General features: G+C 39.7%; 1 protein-coding gene across 5 annotated transcripts in view; it reads right to left on the reverse strand.

The window, feature by feature from the left end:
- The window catches only part of LOC133619121 (far upstream element-binding protein 3-like), a 31,814-nt gene extending 14,509 nt beyond the window's left edge, over positions 1–17,305 (reverse strand). For 4 of the 5 annotated variants that reach the window (XM_061980018.2, XM_061980017.2, XM_061980016.2 and 1 more), the window contains exons 1-7: positions 16,705–16,850; positions 16,025–16,136; positions 15,906–15,936; positions 12,218–12,264; positions 12,059–12,130; positions 5,537–5,594; positions 5,267–5,429 (exon numbers count right to left, since the gene is read on the reverse strand). In XM_061980018.2, coding sequence (XP_061836002.1) covers positions 5,267–5,429; positions 5,537–5,594; positions 12,059–12,130; positions 12,218–12,264; positions 15,906–15,936; positions 16,025–16,136; positions 16,705–16,797 — 576 coding nt within the window. In that variant the 5' untranslated portion in view covers positions 16,798–16,850. Of the gene's footprint in view, positions 1–5,266; positions 5,430–5,536; positions 5,595–12,058; positions 12,131–12,217; positions 12,265–15,905; positions 15,937–16,024; positions 16,137–16,704; positions 16,851–17,110 lie in introns of those variants that run through there. The other variant, XM_061980019.2, reaches the window with a different exon arrangement.
- Positions 17,306–17,730: the final 425 nt, after the last annotated feature.

Consider the following 17,730-nt stretch of genomic DNA (forward strand, 5'->3'; position numbering starts at 1 on the left):
ATGGTAACGTTGCTTGGATGGCAACATATGTTGCTCCAAAAGCTGTATGTACCTTTCAGCATTAATGGTGCCTTCACAGATGTGTAAGTTACCCATGTCTTGGGCACTAATACACCCCCATACCATCACACATGCTGCCTTTTACACTTTGCGCCTAGAACAATCCGGATGGTTCTTTTCCTCTTTGGTCCGGAGGACACGACGTCCACAGTTTCCAAAAACAATTTGAAATGTGGACTCGTCAGACCACAGAACACTTTTCCACTTTGTATCAGTCCATCTTAGATGAGCTCAGGCCCAGCGAAGCCGACGGCGTTTCTGGGTGTTGTTGATAAACGGTTTTCGTCTTGCATAGGAGAGTTTTAACTTGCACTTACAGATGTAGCGACCAACTGTAGTTACTGACAGTGGGTTTCTGAAGTGTTCCTGAGCCCATGTGGTGATATCCTTTACACACTGATGTCGCTTGTTGATGCAGTACTGCCTGAGGGATGGAAGGTCACGGGCTTAGCTGCTTACGTGCAGTGATTTCTTCAGATTCTCTGAACCCTTTGATGATATTACAGACCGTAGATGGTGAAATCCCTAAATTCCTTGCAATAGCTGGTTGAGAAAGGTTTTTCTTAAACTGTTCAACAATTTGCTCACGCATTTGTTGACAAAGTGGTGACCCTCGCCCCATCCTTGTTTGTGAATGACTGAGCATTTCATGGAATCTACTTTTATACCCAATCATGGCACCCACCTGTTCCCAATTAGCCTGCACACCTGTGGGATGTTCCAAATAAGTGTTTGATGAGCATTCCTCAACTTTATCAGTATTTATTGCCACCTTTCCCAACTTCTTTGTCACGTGTTGCTGGCATCAAATTCTAAAGTTAATGATTTTTTTGCAAAAACAAAAAAAATGTTTATGAGTTTGAACATCAAATATGTTGTCTTTGTAGCATATTCAACTGAATATGGCTTGAAAATGATTTGCAAATCATTGTATTCCGTTTATATTTACATCTAACACAATTTCCCAACTCATATGGAAACGTGGTTTGTATATTTTGATATCTGACAGGCTATTTATTGCTTGGCACTCAGCATCAAGGGTTGGAGTTGGGGGTTAAATCACCAAAAATGGTTCCCGGGTGCGGCCACGGCTGCTGCTCACTGCTCCCCTCACCTCCCAGGGGGTGATCAAAGGTGATGGGTCAAATGCAGAGAATAATTTCGCCACACCCAGTGTGTGTGACTATCATGGGTACTTTAACTTTAACTTGGAGTTATTGTGAGAATTCTTCTAAATGTTATGTAAATGGTAAGTTACATGACATTTATTGTCATTAATTTCAAGTTACATGACATTTAATGTCATATAAATGTAAAAATAACATGTCATTTAATGTCATATAAATGTAAAAATAACATGTCATTTAATGTCATATAAATGTCAAGTTACATAACATTAAATGTTATGTAAATGTCATATAAATGTCAAGTTACATGACATTTAACGTCATATAAATGTAAAAAAAACACGTAGTTTAACGTCATATAAATGTAAAAAAACACGTAATTTAATGTCATATAAATGTAAAAAAACACGTAATTTAATGTCATATAAATGTAAAAAAACACGTAATTTAATGTCATATAAATGTCAAGTTACATGACATTAAATGTTATGTAAATGTAAAAAAACATGTCATTTAATGTCATATAAATGTCAAAAAACATGTCATAAATGTACATAAAACATGTAATTTAATGTCATATAAATGTCAAGTTACATGACATTTAATGTCATATAAATGTAAAAAAAACCATGTAATTTAATGTCATATAAATGTAAAAAAACCATGTAATTTAATGTCATATAAATGTCAAATTACATGACATTTAATGTCATATAAATGTAAAAAAAAAAACATGTAATTTGAAGTCAAATAAATGTAAAAAAAACATGTAATTTAGTGTCATATAAATGTCAAGTTACATGACATTAAATGTCATTTAATGTCATATAAGTGTCAAAAAACATGTCATTTAATGGATGGATACATGTTAAGTTACATGACATTTAATGTCATATAAATGTCAAAATCATGTCATTTAATGCCATATAAATGTCAAGTTCTACATGTAAAGCGACTTTGGGTACTTAGAAAAGCGCTATATAAATCCCAGTTATTATTATTATTAAGTTACATGACATTAAATGTTATTTAAATGTATTTTAAATGTCAAAAAACATGTCATTTAATGTCATATAAATGTAAAAAAACATGTAATTTGATGTCATATAAATGTAAAAAAAAAAACATGTAATTGAATGTCATATAAATGTCAAGTTAAATGACATTAAATGTTATGTAAATGTCATATAAATGTCCAAAAACATGTCATTTAATGTCATGTAAATGTCCAAAAACATGTCATTTAATGTCATATAAATGTCAAAAAACATGTCATAAATGTACATAAAACATGTAATTTAATGTCGTATAAATGTCAAGTTAAATGACATTTAATGTCATATAAATGTAAAAAAAACATGTAATTTAATGTCATATAAATGTAAAAAAAAACATGTAATTGAATGTCATATAAATGTCAAATTACATGACATTTAATGTCATATAAATGTCAAATTACATGACATTTAATGTCATATAAATGTAAAAAAAAACATGTAATTTAATGTCAAATAAATGTAAAAAAACATGACATTAAATGTCATTTAATGTCATATAAGTGTCAAAAAACATGTAATTTAATGGATGGATACATGTTAAGTTACATGACATTTAATGTCATATAAATGTCAAAATCATGTCATTTAATGTCATATAAATGTCAAGTTACATGACATTAAATGTTATTTAAATGTATTTTAAATGTCAAAAAACATGTCATTTAATGTCATATAAATGTAAAAAAAAACATGTAATTTGATGTCATATAAATGTCAAGTTAAATGACATTAAATGTTATGTAAATGTCATATAAATGTCCAAAAATATGTTATGTAAATGTCATATAAATGTCCAAAAATATGTCATTTAATGTCATATAAATGTCCAAAAACATGTCATTTAATGTCATATAAATGTCCAAAAACATGTCATAAATGTACATACAACATGTAATTTAATGTCATATAAATGTCAAGTTACATGACATTTAATGTCATATAAATGTAAAAAAAACATGTAATTTAATGTCATATAAATGTAAAAAAACCATGTAATTTAATGTCATATAAATGTCAAATTACATGACATTTAATGTCATATAAATGTTAAAAAAAAACATGTAATTTAATGCCATATAAATGTAAAAAAACATGTAATTTAATGTCATATAAATGTCAAGTTACATGACATTAAATGTCATTTAATGTCATATAAGTGTCAAAAAACATGTCATTTAATGGATGGATACATGTTAAGTTACATGACATTTAATGTCATAGAAATGTCAAAATCATGTCATTTAATGTCATATAAATGTCAAGTTACATGACATTAAATGTTATGTAAATGTCATGTCAGAAAACATGTCATTTAATTTCATATAAATGTCAAAAAACATGTTATTTAATGTCATATAAATGTAAAAAAAAACATGTAATTGAATGTCATATAAATGTCAAGTTAAATGACATTAAATGTTATGTAAATGTCATATAAATGTCCAAAAACATGTCATTTAATGTCATATAAATGTAAAAAAACCCATGTAATTTAATGCCATATAAATGTAAAAAAAACATGTAATTTAATGTCATATAAATGTCAAGTTACATGACATTAAATGTCATTTAATGTCATATAAGTGTCAAAAAAACATGTCATTTAATGGATGGATACATGTTAAGTTACATGACATTTAATGTCATAGAAATGTCAAAATCATGTCATTTAATGTCATATAAATGTCAAGTTACATGACATTAAATGTTATGTAAATGTCATAAATGTCAGAAAACATGTCATTTAATTTCATATAAATGTCAAAAAACATGTCATTTAATTTCATATAAATGTCAAAAAACATGTAATTTAATGTCATATAAATGTAAAAAAAAAACATGTAATTGAATGTCATATAAATGTCAAGTTAAATGACATTAAATGTTATGTAAATGTCATATAAATGTCCAAAAACATGTCATTTAATGTCATATAAATGTCCAAAAACATGTCATATAAATGTCCAAAAACATGTCATTTAATGTCATATAAATGTCCAAAAACATGTCATTTAATGTCATATAAATGTCCAAAAACACGTCATATAAATGTCCAAAAACATGTCATTTAATGTCATACAAATGTCCAAAAACATGTCATATAAATGTCCAAAAACATGTAATTTAATGTCATATAAATGTTCAAAAACATGTAATTTAATGTCATATAAATGTCCAAAAACATGTCATTTAATGTCATATAAATGTCCAAAAACATGTCATATAAATGTCAAGTTACATGACATTAGATGTCGCCTGCAGTACATTAAAACTTTCGGTTTTTGCAGGGAAATCCAGTTTTTGTCCTTCTTTACTGGCGTCTTACCGTTCCCGTTTTTGGCTACTGCTTGAGAAGCCTTGGCCCAGCATGGGCTCATTAAAGGAGCGCCACCAGTTTCATGTTCTGTGATTGAATGAAATTACGCGACAGAGACGGACGGACAAGAAGACGGCAGAAACGATGAAAGTCCAAACTTTGTGTGAATATCTTGACAAATAGGAGAATATTATATAAGTGAGGAAGAGCAGGCAGCAGCTCACACATTCTCATACTTTCTGCAACATCCAGGAAGAAATGATGTCATCCATCTATATATATAAATCTACGTGAAGGAGCCCAGAATTGTTTCTATTGAAATGTTGGCAATATTTCAGGACACCTTACCATGTATTAAATCCATAAAGTGTCATTTGAATTTTCCTGAGGGAACTCAATAAAGTACTATCTATCTATCTATAAAATGGAGTAGATGAGTTATTGTGATGGAGAGAAATGTCTTTATTTTTTCACCAATTATTAGGATATTTCCCACATTAGCGTCGCATAAAACATTATGTTGCTACATTTCCTCAAAAATAATGTGAAAAAAATAAAACTTAAAGCCTTGTCCAGCTGTTGACTTCATGTTGAAATCACTTTTACTGCCATTGAATGTTGGTCATCGGCCTGATCGACCACTAATAATCGGTCGATCTCTATCAGAAACCAATCAATCTATGAAATATTGATCCGATTGTTACCTGCAGCTGTTTGATGGTTTCTCCTCCTCGACCAATCACGAGCCCCACCTTACTGGCTGGGATCATCATCTCATGCACCAGGGCCCCGCCTTCCCCGTCGCCGTGGAAACCGGGACCGTTTCTACAGCGCTCCACGATCTGGATCAACAGCCGCTTTGCCTGTCTGCGCGTACACACACACACACACACACACACACACACACACACACACACACACACACAGTGAGCTGGTGACATCATCACAGTAAGTGGGTGGAGCTTCAGACTCACTCGATGCACTCTGGAGTCCCAGTCAGGGAACACGGACGCTCCATCAGACCTCCACTGTCTACACACACACACACACACACACACACACTATGAAGATAATACAATTCCTTAAAGGGGAACTGCCCTTTTTTGGGATATTTGCCTTCACTCGCATACAAAACATTACATACCCCACCCCCAATCCAACGCCCTTTACGCAAATCCCATAGGGGTGATGGAAGGATGGGCAGCGCCTGAGAGCTGCGGCCCGCCACCATGGCCCCCCCACTCCCTCCCCTCTGTTGCTAGATATCTGGAGATGTACGTTGTAATATGTATATGTGCTTTGCTATGGAAGTTTTTTCCCCACTCCAGACTGGGCCCCCTTAGGAGCCCAGTCTCAATTGTACTTTTTTACTCATCCTTCCCCAGCGTTGACCTTTTTCCCATCTTTTACGGGGCGCCCCATCAGCGTTCCTGTTCTGTAGCCCTGTACACTGTTTGTTTGTCTCATCTTGAACGGGTTTGTACTGAAAACAAAGTTTTGTTGTACTTGTGCAATGACATCAAAGACCTATCCTATCATTCACAATCCTTATGTAAGACAACAACTTTTTTTTAATGAATTCTAACTCATAAAACACGGCAAGTAGGAGGTGGCTAACAACGCGGCTAATCTATTGCGCCCATAATGTCAATGAACTGCCAACAATACTTCATTTACATCTCCTGACCTGAATATTAACCAGGCATTGGAGATATTGTTATTATAAGTGCTAACGCAGAGGAACTACTTTTAAGTGGTGCCGTGGTCACAGAGCGCTAACTAGCTTATGCTGCTATATTGACATACTGAGCTGCTGCATCGCCTCTGAGTTGGTGAAATTCTAGATTATAAATCATGCCTCTCACCTGGATAGTAGAAGGTTGTGGACATAAATCGAACTTTGACATCCAAACGATCTGGCAAGCGAGATGCCGAGAAAGACACAAAAAAAAACCCGCTGTTTTTTTGTACCCACCGGCTGGATTATGATGAATTCTTTATCTGAATGTGAAGATATAAACATCCCATCAGTCTGCATCCCAGTGAGAGCAGACATTGTACAGTAAGTGATTGTTTTATTATGTTCGTAGTTTGTATTTCTCGTTTCGGATAGGATAGACCTGCATTTATCCCACAATGGGGAAATTACATACATTAGCATTACATCACATTAGCACTTAGCAATACTGCTACTTGCCGGATCTGCTTATTACCGTATTTTCCGCACTATAAGGCGCACCTAAAAACCACACATTTTCTCAAAAGCTGACAGTGCGCCTTATAACCCGGTGCGCTTTATATATGGATTAATATTAAGATTAATTTTCATAAAGTTTCGGTCTCGTAACTAGGGTAAACAGCCGCCATCTTTTTTCCCGGTAGAACAGGAAGCGCTTCTTCTTCTACGCAAGCAACCGCCAAGGTAAGCACCCGCCCCCATAGAACAGGAAGCGCTTCTTCTTCTACTGTAAGCAACCACCCGCCCGCGTAGAAGAAGAAAAAGCGCGCGGATATTACTGTACGTTTCATTTCCTTTGTGTGTTTACATCTGTAAAGACCACAAAATGGCTCCTACTAAGCGACAGGGATCCGGTTCATGAAAAGACGCAATCTCTCCATCCGCACACGGATTACTATTTCACAGCAACTGATATTCCTGTGAACCGCACTGTGGATACAACGGGAGCACGTACGGTGAATATTCGCACCACAGGGAATGAGAAGTCATCCTTCACTGTGGTTCTAGCTTGCCATGCTAATGGCCAGAAACTTCCACCCATGGTGATATTCAAAAGGAAGACCTTGCCAAAAGAGACCTTTCCAGCCGGCGTCATCATAAAAGCTAACTCGAAGGGATGGATGAAGAAAAGATGAGCGAGTGGTTAAGGTAAGTTTAAGTTTAAGTCCATGTTGATATACGATTCCATGCGCGCCCACATCACGCTGGTTTTAATATATTATTAAAGTTTGACTGACCTATTTGACTGTTTTTTTGACATTCCTTTAGCGCAGTTAGATGCGGCTTACAACACGGGGCGGCTTATAGGTGGACAAAGTTTTGAAATATGCCGTTCATTGAAGGCGCGGCTTATAACCCAGGGCGCCTTATGGTGCGGAAAATACGGTACTCAGCTTCTAAAACTTGTAAAAAAAAACAAGATAAAACATTTCAAGCATGCAATTAAAGGCTCTTATTAAGCCAGAACAATATTTGATGTTTCCTCTGCTAAGAAAGTATATTGTGTCTATTTATTTTAGTTTAAAAAAATTCAACTCAGGTAAAATATTGTAGCGTGTGTATAAGTACTTCTGAGCACATTCAACAATACCACAATAATGATGACAACTGTGATAATATCGGTCATAATAACTTTATTTAGCCATTTTGTTTATAGTTTTGGTTGTGTATAATTGAGGGTCGCCCCCCCTCCTTAACAGAACCTATTTTATTGCTTTTGGTTGTGATTTTTATTCAAGTGCGACATTTAGCTAACAGACAAAGTAAATTGTATTTGTATCACCATATTTTCCGGACTATAAGGAGCACGTAAAATCATTTCCCCCCCCTCAAAACTCGACAGTGCGCCTTATAACCCGGTGTGCCTAATGTACGGAATAGTTCTGGTTTTGCTTACCAACCTCAGTTTTATTTGGTACATGGTGTGATGATAAGTGTGACCAGTAGATGGCAGTCAAACATAAGAGATACGTGTAGACTGCAATATGACGCCAGTAAACAACACCAAAATGTTAAATGTTCCATTGAGAATATAGAACATTACACACAGCGCTCAAAAATCTATCAAAATGTTTTAGTAGGACTTTGGTAAGCTATGAAGCCACACCGCTTGATGTGCTTCAACATAGGAGTATTATTATGGTGTGTGTATAAGGTAAGACATATTATCTGCCGTTTTGTTTCGCAATATTATGCAAAAGAAACTTTTCTTACCTTCTGGTACCTGCTGATCTGTATTTGGGATCTGCATAAATCCTGAAAAGTTGCGCGCATCCGCCTTTGTAGACCGTACCGACACCGTAGTCGATAAGCTTCTTCTTTTTCCTCTATCTTCTTGTTATGTGACATTCATTACTCCAATACTCTTCTATTGTTCTGTATATTGTATAGTATTTTGTATATTGTACAGGATTGCTTATTATTTTTATTGGATAGTAGTCTGTTTATTTCAATTCTTATTTTTTTATCTTTATTACTTCTTGTGTCATTTATTTTTATCCCATATTTGTTTGCACTACCGCACCTTAAGTTGGAGTCCTTAATCTCATTATATGCAAATATAATGACAATAAAGTCCATTCTATTCTATTCTTCTATCCTCCGTTGTTGCCATTTTTAATATAAAGTAGTGTAAAGTTCTTACTTATACCTGTCAGTAAACTCGCCATGAAAGCGCTAAAACATACCGGTGTAGTGAGTTTACATTATTCACCCAAGGAACTTTAGATAATAGAGCGTTCCGGTCGGACGGTTTTTCACGGGACACATTTCGGGTGTTGTTGTTGCACTAGTGAGCCACGGATGAGGAGATGCTGCTCTGTTATTGATTGAAGTAAAGTGTGAATGTCATTAAAACAGTTAGCTCCATCTTTTGACACTCCTTCCACTCATGTCCTTGCACGCTACACCGCTACAACAAAGATGACTGGGAGAAGACGCTGTCCATGTGGAGGCATGTAAATAAGAGCGCCCCACAAAACGGTGCATCCCGAAGAGACTGTCAGAAAGCGACTTGAAGATGATGTGTAAAAGATCATCTATGCAACATTTTGACCAAAGAACATACCTGCCAACTTTTGAAATCAGAAAAACCTAGTAGCCAGGGTCCAAGGGCCGCAGGCCCCGGTAGGTCCAGGACAAAGTCCTGGTGGAGGGTTCAGGGCTTCGCCCCCCGACGCAAAATGATTATTAGCATTCAGACAGGTTAAAATGTTGCTAAAACCATCACTTTTCTATCAGTCACAGTGACTTTTCAAAACAAAAATATTACAGCAAAAATCATATGGGTTGATTGACATGTTTATTCTGTAAGCTAACTTCAATAGTTTGAAATTATTTTGACAGTTAATGCCAGTTATCCTGTCAACCTTTCACAAGACTTCAATTTGTTCATTGAAAGTATAAACACTTTTTACAGTAAACAAATGGTAAAACAGTACTAAACAATTCCATTAAAAAAAAAATTGGTGTCATTATTAACTTTCTGTCCAAGCTTGTATAATCTACTGCCTTGTTCAATTGTAAAAAAATATTCTGTGCCTAAAATTCACATTTCTATCACAATTATCATACTGTAAACATGGTAAGCTAACTACATTAAAATTAATAGTCCTGTCAATAGCATGGAATTACAATTCAAATGTAGTTTTTTTGTAAGCCTTTCAAAAGAATTCAAAATATGAAAAATTAATGAAAATTAATTGAAGCCATCAGACACTTGAAAAGTGGCACATAACATCTCTAATGTAATCATTTGAACTTTTCAACAGAAATAGCACTGCAAAAATATTAAGGACATACTTCTGTATTTTGGTAGTTATGCTGTCAACATTTAACAAGATTTCTTCAACTTGGACTTGTTTTAAATGTTTTATGCCACTTCAAGTTGTCAAAGACGTGCTGTGAAATACAGCCGACAAGATTGCGCACCAAACACGAAGCAAGGCCAAAGCGCATGGTGCAGGAGAACAAAGGACTTCTTTCATTTAAGGTTTGTGATAAACCATCAAACTCATTCGTTAAAAGGACTCTATAGTAATATAAAGCGAGTTTTTCTGGACATTATCATGCAAGAAAAGTTTATTTTTGGGACCGCGATCACCGCGTAATGATTTTTAAAGGTTGCATTACAAACATTTAACTGTCCCATGTGATCAGCCAGTGCGATTGGAAGTCCATGCTCAATTATTGCCTCCGTAAATAAAACATTGGCATTTATCACATCCAAAGAATCTGTTTGGGCGACGAAAAACGTTGAAAGTTTTCCACTTGTATCGCTAGCAACGGCATTAGACTTGTGTTTTTTTGTCCCAACGTGGTCTTTTACATCGCTAATTCCTCCGTGTCCGATCGAAAAATCTTGTCTGCACAAGGTGCAATTCGCGTAGTTTTCACCCTTTTTTTTTTTTTTAATTAATGAAAAACCGTATTTTTTATCACTGCAACCGTAACCCGGAATAGGTTGATGAAAACCGTACGAATTACGGGAAAACCGGAGTAGTTGGCAGGTATGAAAGAACCACCATCACATGTTATGTAGACCACAAGGAAGTCTTTGACATTTAAAAAAAATATTAATGGCTTAGTGGGCGGTCAGTAGGCCACCTACTCAGTGGCCTAGTGGTTAGAGTGTCCGGCCTGAGATGGGTAGGTTGTGAGTTCAAACCCCGGCCGAGTCATACCAATGACTATAAAAATGGGAGCCATTACCTCCCTGCTTGGCACTCAGCATCAAGGGTTGGAATTGGGGGTTAAATCACCAAAAATGATTCCCGGGCGCGGCCACCGCTGCTGCCCACTGCTCCCCTCACCTCCCAGCGGGTGAAAAAGGGGTTGGGTCAAATGCAAATACAAATTTCACCACACCTAGTGTGTGTGTGACAACCATTGGTACTTTAACATCCAATTAAAACAACACCCAAAATGACTGATACCATCAAACAGCTGGTGTGTCATAAGTACTAGACTTGCAGTGGAAACACATTGTAGGAGCCAACAAAAGATAAAAGGGCAAAACTGGCGAATGGCAAAGGCTACTTTCTGACTACGGCAACACACTGCAGTCTGAACACTACTGCCATCTAACATCATAGAAATGCAACTGCATGGTTGATTAAATAATACTTGCAAATGAGACTCAGAATCAATCAATCAATCAATGTCAATCAGTGCTTTTTTCCCTCACCTGTCCCTGGTTGGCAACTGCAACCGGGTGTGCCAGGCTGCCAATCAGGATACTATTTATGCCTGACTCGCCCTCCAGTCAGGGACTGCTGTTGGTCTTGACTTTAACTTAAAACGGTGCATCCTGATGAGACTGTCAGAAAGTGACTTGAAGATGATGTGTAAAACATCATCTATGCAACATTTTGACCAGCTTTACATGTTATGTAGACCACAATTCATAATAATATGACTCCTTTGACGCGCCTTATCATCCGGTGCGCCTTTTGTAGGAAAAATGATCAAAAATAGACCATTCATCGGCGGTGCGCCTTATGGTTCAGAAAACACGGTATTTGTTTAACTTGGCATTGAAATGCAGGGGGAATACGAGTTAATTGCATTATAATGAATATGTTGTGTTGTCATGACGTCAGTGGTTCATCTGGTCACGTCCAAATAAAGGCAGTGATATCCTTTAATCGGCAATCATTTGGAAGTCAATATGTCGTCGAGCAGAATTTGTTATCGGCCGAGGCAAAATTCCCCCACCAAAAAGTGCAGTTCCCCTTCAGACAGGTTCTGACCCACTCACCGGCAGCGATCTGGATCTTACAACCCGACTCTAACTGGATTCTGGTGATTTGTTCTCCGCCTCTGCCAATGACTGTGACACACACACACACACACACACAGTTGTCATTCATACACACACGTGTGCAAGTCAAGGTGAAAGGTCACGGGTCCAACTTACTGAAACCCACCATCCTGTCAGGAACCTTGTAGTCTTCGGTCATCACCCTGAAACACAACAACATCAATCAATCAATCAATCAATGTTTATTTATATAGCCCTAAATCACAATGATGAAATAACATTAGAGGAACTATTACAGCGTGTAAGTGGGATAAAACAAACAACATGTTTACTTGACCCACTTCCTGGGAAACTTATCAAGGAGCTTTTTGTATTATTAGGTCCATCAGTGCTAAATATTATAAACTTATCACTCTCCTCTGGCACTGTTCCCCTAGCATTCAAGAAAGCGGTTATTCATCCTCTGCTCAAAAGACCTAACCTTGATCCTGACCTCATGGTAAACTACCGACCGGTGTCCCACCTTCCCTTTATTTCCAAAATCCTCGAAAAAATTGTCGCACAGCAGCTAAATGAACACTTAGTGTCTAACAATCTCTGTGAACCTTTTCAATCCGGTTTCAGGGCAAATCACTCTACGGAGACAGCCCTCGCAAAAATGACTAATGATCTACTGCTAACGATGGATTCTGATGCGTCATCTATGTTGCTGCTTCTTCATCTTAGCGCTGCTTTCGATACCGTCGATCATAATATTTTATTAGAGCGTATCAAAACACGTATTGGTATGTCAGACTTAGCTTTGTCGTGGTTTAACTCTTATCTTACTGACAGGATGCAATGCGTCTCCCATAATAATGTGACCTCGGACTATGTTAAGGTAACGTGCGGAGTTCCTCAGGGTTCGGTTCTTGGACCTGCACTCTTTAGTATCTACATGCTGCCGCTAGGCGACATCATACGCAAATATGGTGTTAGCTTTCATTGTTATGCTGATGACAGCCAACTCTACATGCCCCTAAAGCTGACCAACACGCCGGATTGTAGTCAGCTGGAGGCGTGTCTTAATGAAATTAAACAATGGATGTCCGCTAACTTCTTGCAACTCAACGCCAAGAAAACGGAAATGCTGATTATCGGTCCTGCTAAACACCGACATTTATTTGATAATACCACCTTAACATTTGACAACCAAACAATTACACAAGGCGAATCAGTAAAGAATCTGGGTATTATCTTCCACCCAACTCTCTCCTTTGAATCACACATTAAGAGTGTTACTAAAACGGCCTTCTTTCATCTCCGTAATATCGCTAAAATTCGTTCTATTTTATCCACTAGCGACGCTGAGATCATTATTCATGCGTTCGTTACGTCTCGTCTCGACTACTGTAACGTACTATTTTCGGGTCTCCCTATGTCTAGCATTAAAAGATTACAATTGGTACAAAATGCGACTGCTAGACTTTTGACAAGAACAAGAAAGTTTGATCATATTACGCCTATACTGTATATACCTTTATATACATATATACATATATATATATACCTATACTGGCTCACCTGCACTGGCTTCCTGTGCACTTAAGATGCGACTTTAAGGTTTTACTACTTACGTATAAAATACTACACGGTCTAGCTCCGTCCTATCTTGTCGATTGCATTGTACCATATGTCCCGGCAAGAAATCTGCGTTCAAAGAACTCCGGCTTATTAGTGATTCCCAGAGCCCAAAAAAAGTCTGCGGGCTATAGAGCGTTTTCTATTGGGGCTCCAGTACTATGGAATGCCCTCCCGGTAACAGTTAGAGATGCTACCTCAGTAGAAACATTTAAGTCCCATCTTAAAACTCATTTGTATACTCTAGCCTTTAAATAGCCCCCCTGTTAGACCAGTTGATCTGCCGTTTCTTTTCTTTTCTCCTCTGCTCCCCTTTTCCTTGTGGAGGGGGGGGGGGGGGGTCACGACGGTGGCCATGGATGAAGTGCTGGCTGTCCAGAGTCGGGACCTGGGGTGGACCGCTCGCCTGTGCATCGGCTGGGAACATCTCTGCGCTGCTGACCCGTCTCCGCTCGGGATGGTGTCCTGCTGGCCCCACTATGGACTGGACTCTTACTATTATGTTGGATCCACTATGGACTGGACTCTCACAATATTATGTCAGACCCACTCGACATCCATTGCTTTCGGTCTCCCCTAGAGGGGGGGGGGGGGGGGGGGGGGGGGGGGGGGGGGGGGTTACCCACATATGCGGTCCTCTCCAAGGTTTCTCATAGTCATTCACATCGACGTCCCACTGGGGTGAGTTTTTCCTTGCCCTTATGTGGGCTTTGTACCGAGGATGTCGTTGTGGCTTGTGCAGCCCTTTGAGACACGTGTGATTTAGGGCTACCGTATTTTCCGCACTATTAGCCGCACCTAAAAACCACAAATTTACTCAAAAGCTGACAGTGCGGCTTATAACCCGGTGCGCTTTATATATGGATTAATATTAAGATTCATTTTCATAAAGTTTCGGTCTCGCAACTACGGTAAACAGCCGCCATCTTTTTTCCCCGTAGAAGAGGAAGTGCTTCTTCTTCTACGCAAGCAACCGCCAAGGTAAGCACCCGCCCCCATAGAACAGGAAGCGCTTCTTCTTCTACTGTAAGCAACCACCCGCCCGCGTAGAAGAAGAAGAAGAAGCGCGCGGATATTACGTTTCATTTCCTTTGTGTGTTTACATCTGTAAAGACCACAAAATGGCTCCTACTAAGCGACAGGTTTCCGGTTCATGAAAAGACGCAATCTCTCCATCCGCACACGGACTACTATTTCACAGCAACTGCCTAAAGACTTTCAAGAAAAGCTGGCTACTTTCCGTGCATATTGTAAAAACAAGATAGCTGAAAAAAAGATCCGGCCAGAGAACATTATCAACATGGACGAGGTTCCACTGACTTTTGATATTCCTGTGAACCGCACTGTGGATACAACGGGAGCACGTACGGTGAATATTCGCACCACAGGGAATGAGAAGTCATCCTTCACTGTGGTTCTAGCTTGCCATGCTAATGGCCAGAAACTTCCACCCATGGTGATATTCAAAAGGAAGACCTTGCCAAAAGAGACCTTTCCAGCCGGCGTCATCATAAAAGCTAACTCGAAGGGATGGATGAAGAAAAGATGAGCGAGTGGTTAAGGTAAGTTTACGCGAAGAGGCCGGGTGGCTTTTTTCACGCAGCTCCGTCCATGTTGATATACGACTCCATGCGCGCCCACATCACGCTGGTTTTTAATATATTATTAAAGTTTGACTGACCTATCTGACTGTTTTTTTGACATTCCTTTAGCGCAGTTAGATGCGGCTTATAACACGGGGCGGCTTATAGGTGGACAAAGTTTTGAAATATGCCGTTTATTGAAGGCGCGGCTTATAACCCAGGGCGCCTTATGGTGCGGAAAATACGGTATATAAATAAACATTGATTGATTGATAAGTTGATTGGCAACACTAAATTGGCCCTAGTGTGTGGATGTGAGTGTGAATGTTGTCTGTCTATCTGTGTTGGCCCTGCGATGAGGTGGCGACTTGTCCAGGGTGTACGCCGCCTTCCGCCCGATTGTAGCTGAGATAGGCTCCAGCGCCCCCCGCGACCCCAAAGGGAATAAGCGGTAGAAAATGGATGGATGGATGATTGATTGATTGAAGTGTCTCAAAGGGCTGCACAAGCCACAACGACATCCTCGGTACAAAGCCCACATAAGGGCAAGGAAAAACTCACCCCAGTGGGACGTCGAACATCTACCTCACCTACACAAACACCTGTGTGTGTGTGTGTGTGTGTGTGTGTGTGTGTTGTACCGTTGGTGCCCCACTGCTGACAGCTGATTACCTGCACACACACACATAATAACATGAACAATAAAAGGTCCAAGACAAGTTGTGCGATGGCGGTCCGCCAAAAAGGCGTGGACGCTGACCTGCGTCCTCCACGGCTCGCTTCTGTCCGGCGTAGTACAGCGAGGTCTCGCCGCTCGCCGCCGAGCTGTTGATGTGCGTCACGCCGCCGTCGCCGCCCATCTTGCCCACCATCTGAACACAAGCACAGCACCTCAGCGCCTGGCCGCTAACCGGAAGTTAGTTCCTGTGACGACAGCGAGGGGGGGGGTGTTCCGGCGAGATCGTGACGTCACGTGCATATGCCCAAACTGTGACGTAGTTTGGGCAGTTTACGTAAGTTAGCTGGTCAACACAAGTTTGCAACGTGCTGGACTAGAAGCATCCGTCCGGGCTGAGTCCCGGTTCTTGGTACCGAGAAGTCCAACAGGTTGTCATCCTCACACCCAACCCCACACCCGTCGGCGTGACAGCCCCCCCCCCCCCCCCCCCCCCCCCTTTTCCAAAGTCCCCCAAACTAAGTCACTAACTCACCCGTCCGTGCTAGTCGCCGACAAAGTTGTGAAAAGTGTCAACGACTAGTTAGCTGGTTAGCCTGCTAGCTTCTGCGCGTGCGCGTGCGTGCGTGTTTGACGGCGCGCACAAGTTTTTTTTTTGCGAGCGGCGGCGCGAACGCCGATAAAAGTGCTCGGACTTGACCGGAGCGAGCCGACTCGACTGCGGGGCGAGTGCGCGCGGAAAGCCCCGGGCGCGGGTGTGTTACCTGCCGGGCCCGCTGCAAGACGTCGGCCAGGCCGTCCGACTTGAGCCCCGGCTGGCTGATCGAGGCCTGTCCCTGCACCAGCTCCGCCATCATAGCGCCACTAGCTAGCCACTAGCTAGCATTAGCCGCTAGCGTTAGCCGCCAAGGCTAGCTGGGCTCCGGCGCAGATAGGACGTCGACGCGAGCGCTCACTCTGACGGGCTCCTGACAAACCGCACCAGCGCTTCTCAAGCTCTACTATTACTCCCAACCACAGTAAAATATTCGGAATGTACGCTCATTTACAAGTTGAATTGTTAATAGAGTAAAATAACAATATCCACGCTAGATCGATGCTCAACATGGCGGACTAGAAATCAAACAAGCAAACCTTCACGGCGGATGAAGGAATAAAGACAAAACTTACGATTTACGTTGAGTGTGTGTTCCTCAATGGCTACTGTCGAGTTATTTCGCCTCAATAAACATTCTTCCGTCGTCGCAAACGGCCGTTTGTTGTTTAGCGCGCCGAGTGGCTCATCGCACGGAGCGGACGATCTTTGCCAGTCCTCAGCTGTTGGTGCTGGTTTCCGCTTCCGCGTTGAGTCACGTGGCGGACTCCACAGGTGGACGTGAACTCTCAACTCGGCCCTAAAACATTTACAACTCTACGTCAGTCTTTTTCAACCCTTTTTTTGGAGCCGAGGCACATTTTTGGCGTTGAAAAAAGGCAGCAGAAATCATTCAAAAATGAAACTCAGTTGACAGTAAAAAGTCGTTGGATATGACTTTAAAGCATAACCATCACTATAGCTCTTGTCTCAAAGTAGGTGTACTGTCACCACCTGTCACATGAATTGATTAACGTGGACCCCGACTTAAAGAAGTGTAAAAACTTATTGGGGTGTTACCATTTAGTGGTCAATTGTAGGGAATATGTACTGTACTGTGCAATCTACTAATATACAGGTAAAAGCCAGTAAATGAGAATATTTTGAAAAACTTGATTTATTTCAGTAATTGCATTCAAAAGGTGTAACTTGTACA

The sequence above is a fragment of the Nerophis lumbriciformis genome, linkage group LG20 (assembly GCF_033978685.3).
Source record: "Nerophis lumbriciformis linkage group LG20, RoL_Nlum_v2.1, whole genome shotgun sequence".
Taxonomy (NCBI): domain Eukaryota; kingdom Metazoa; phylum Chordata; class Actinopteri; order Syngnathiformes; family Syngnathidae; genus Nerophis; species Nerophis lumbriciformis.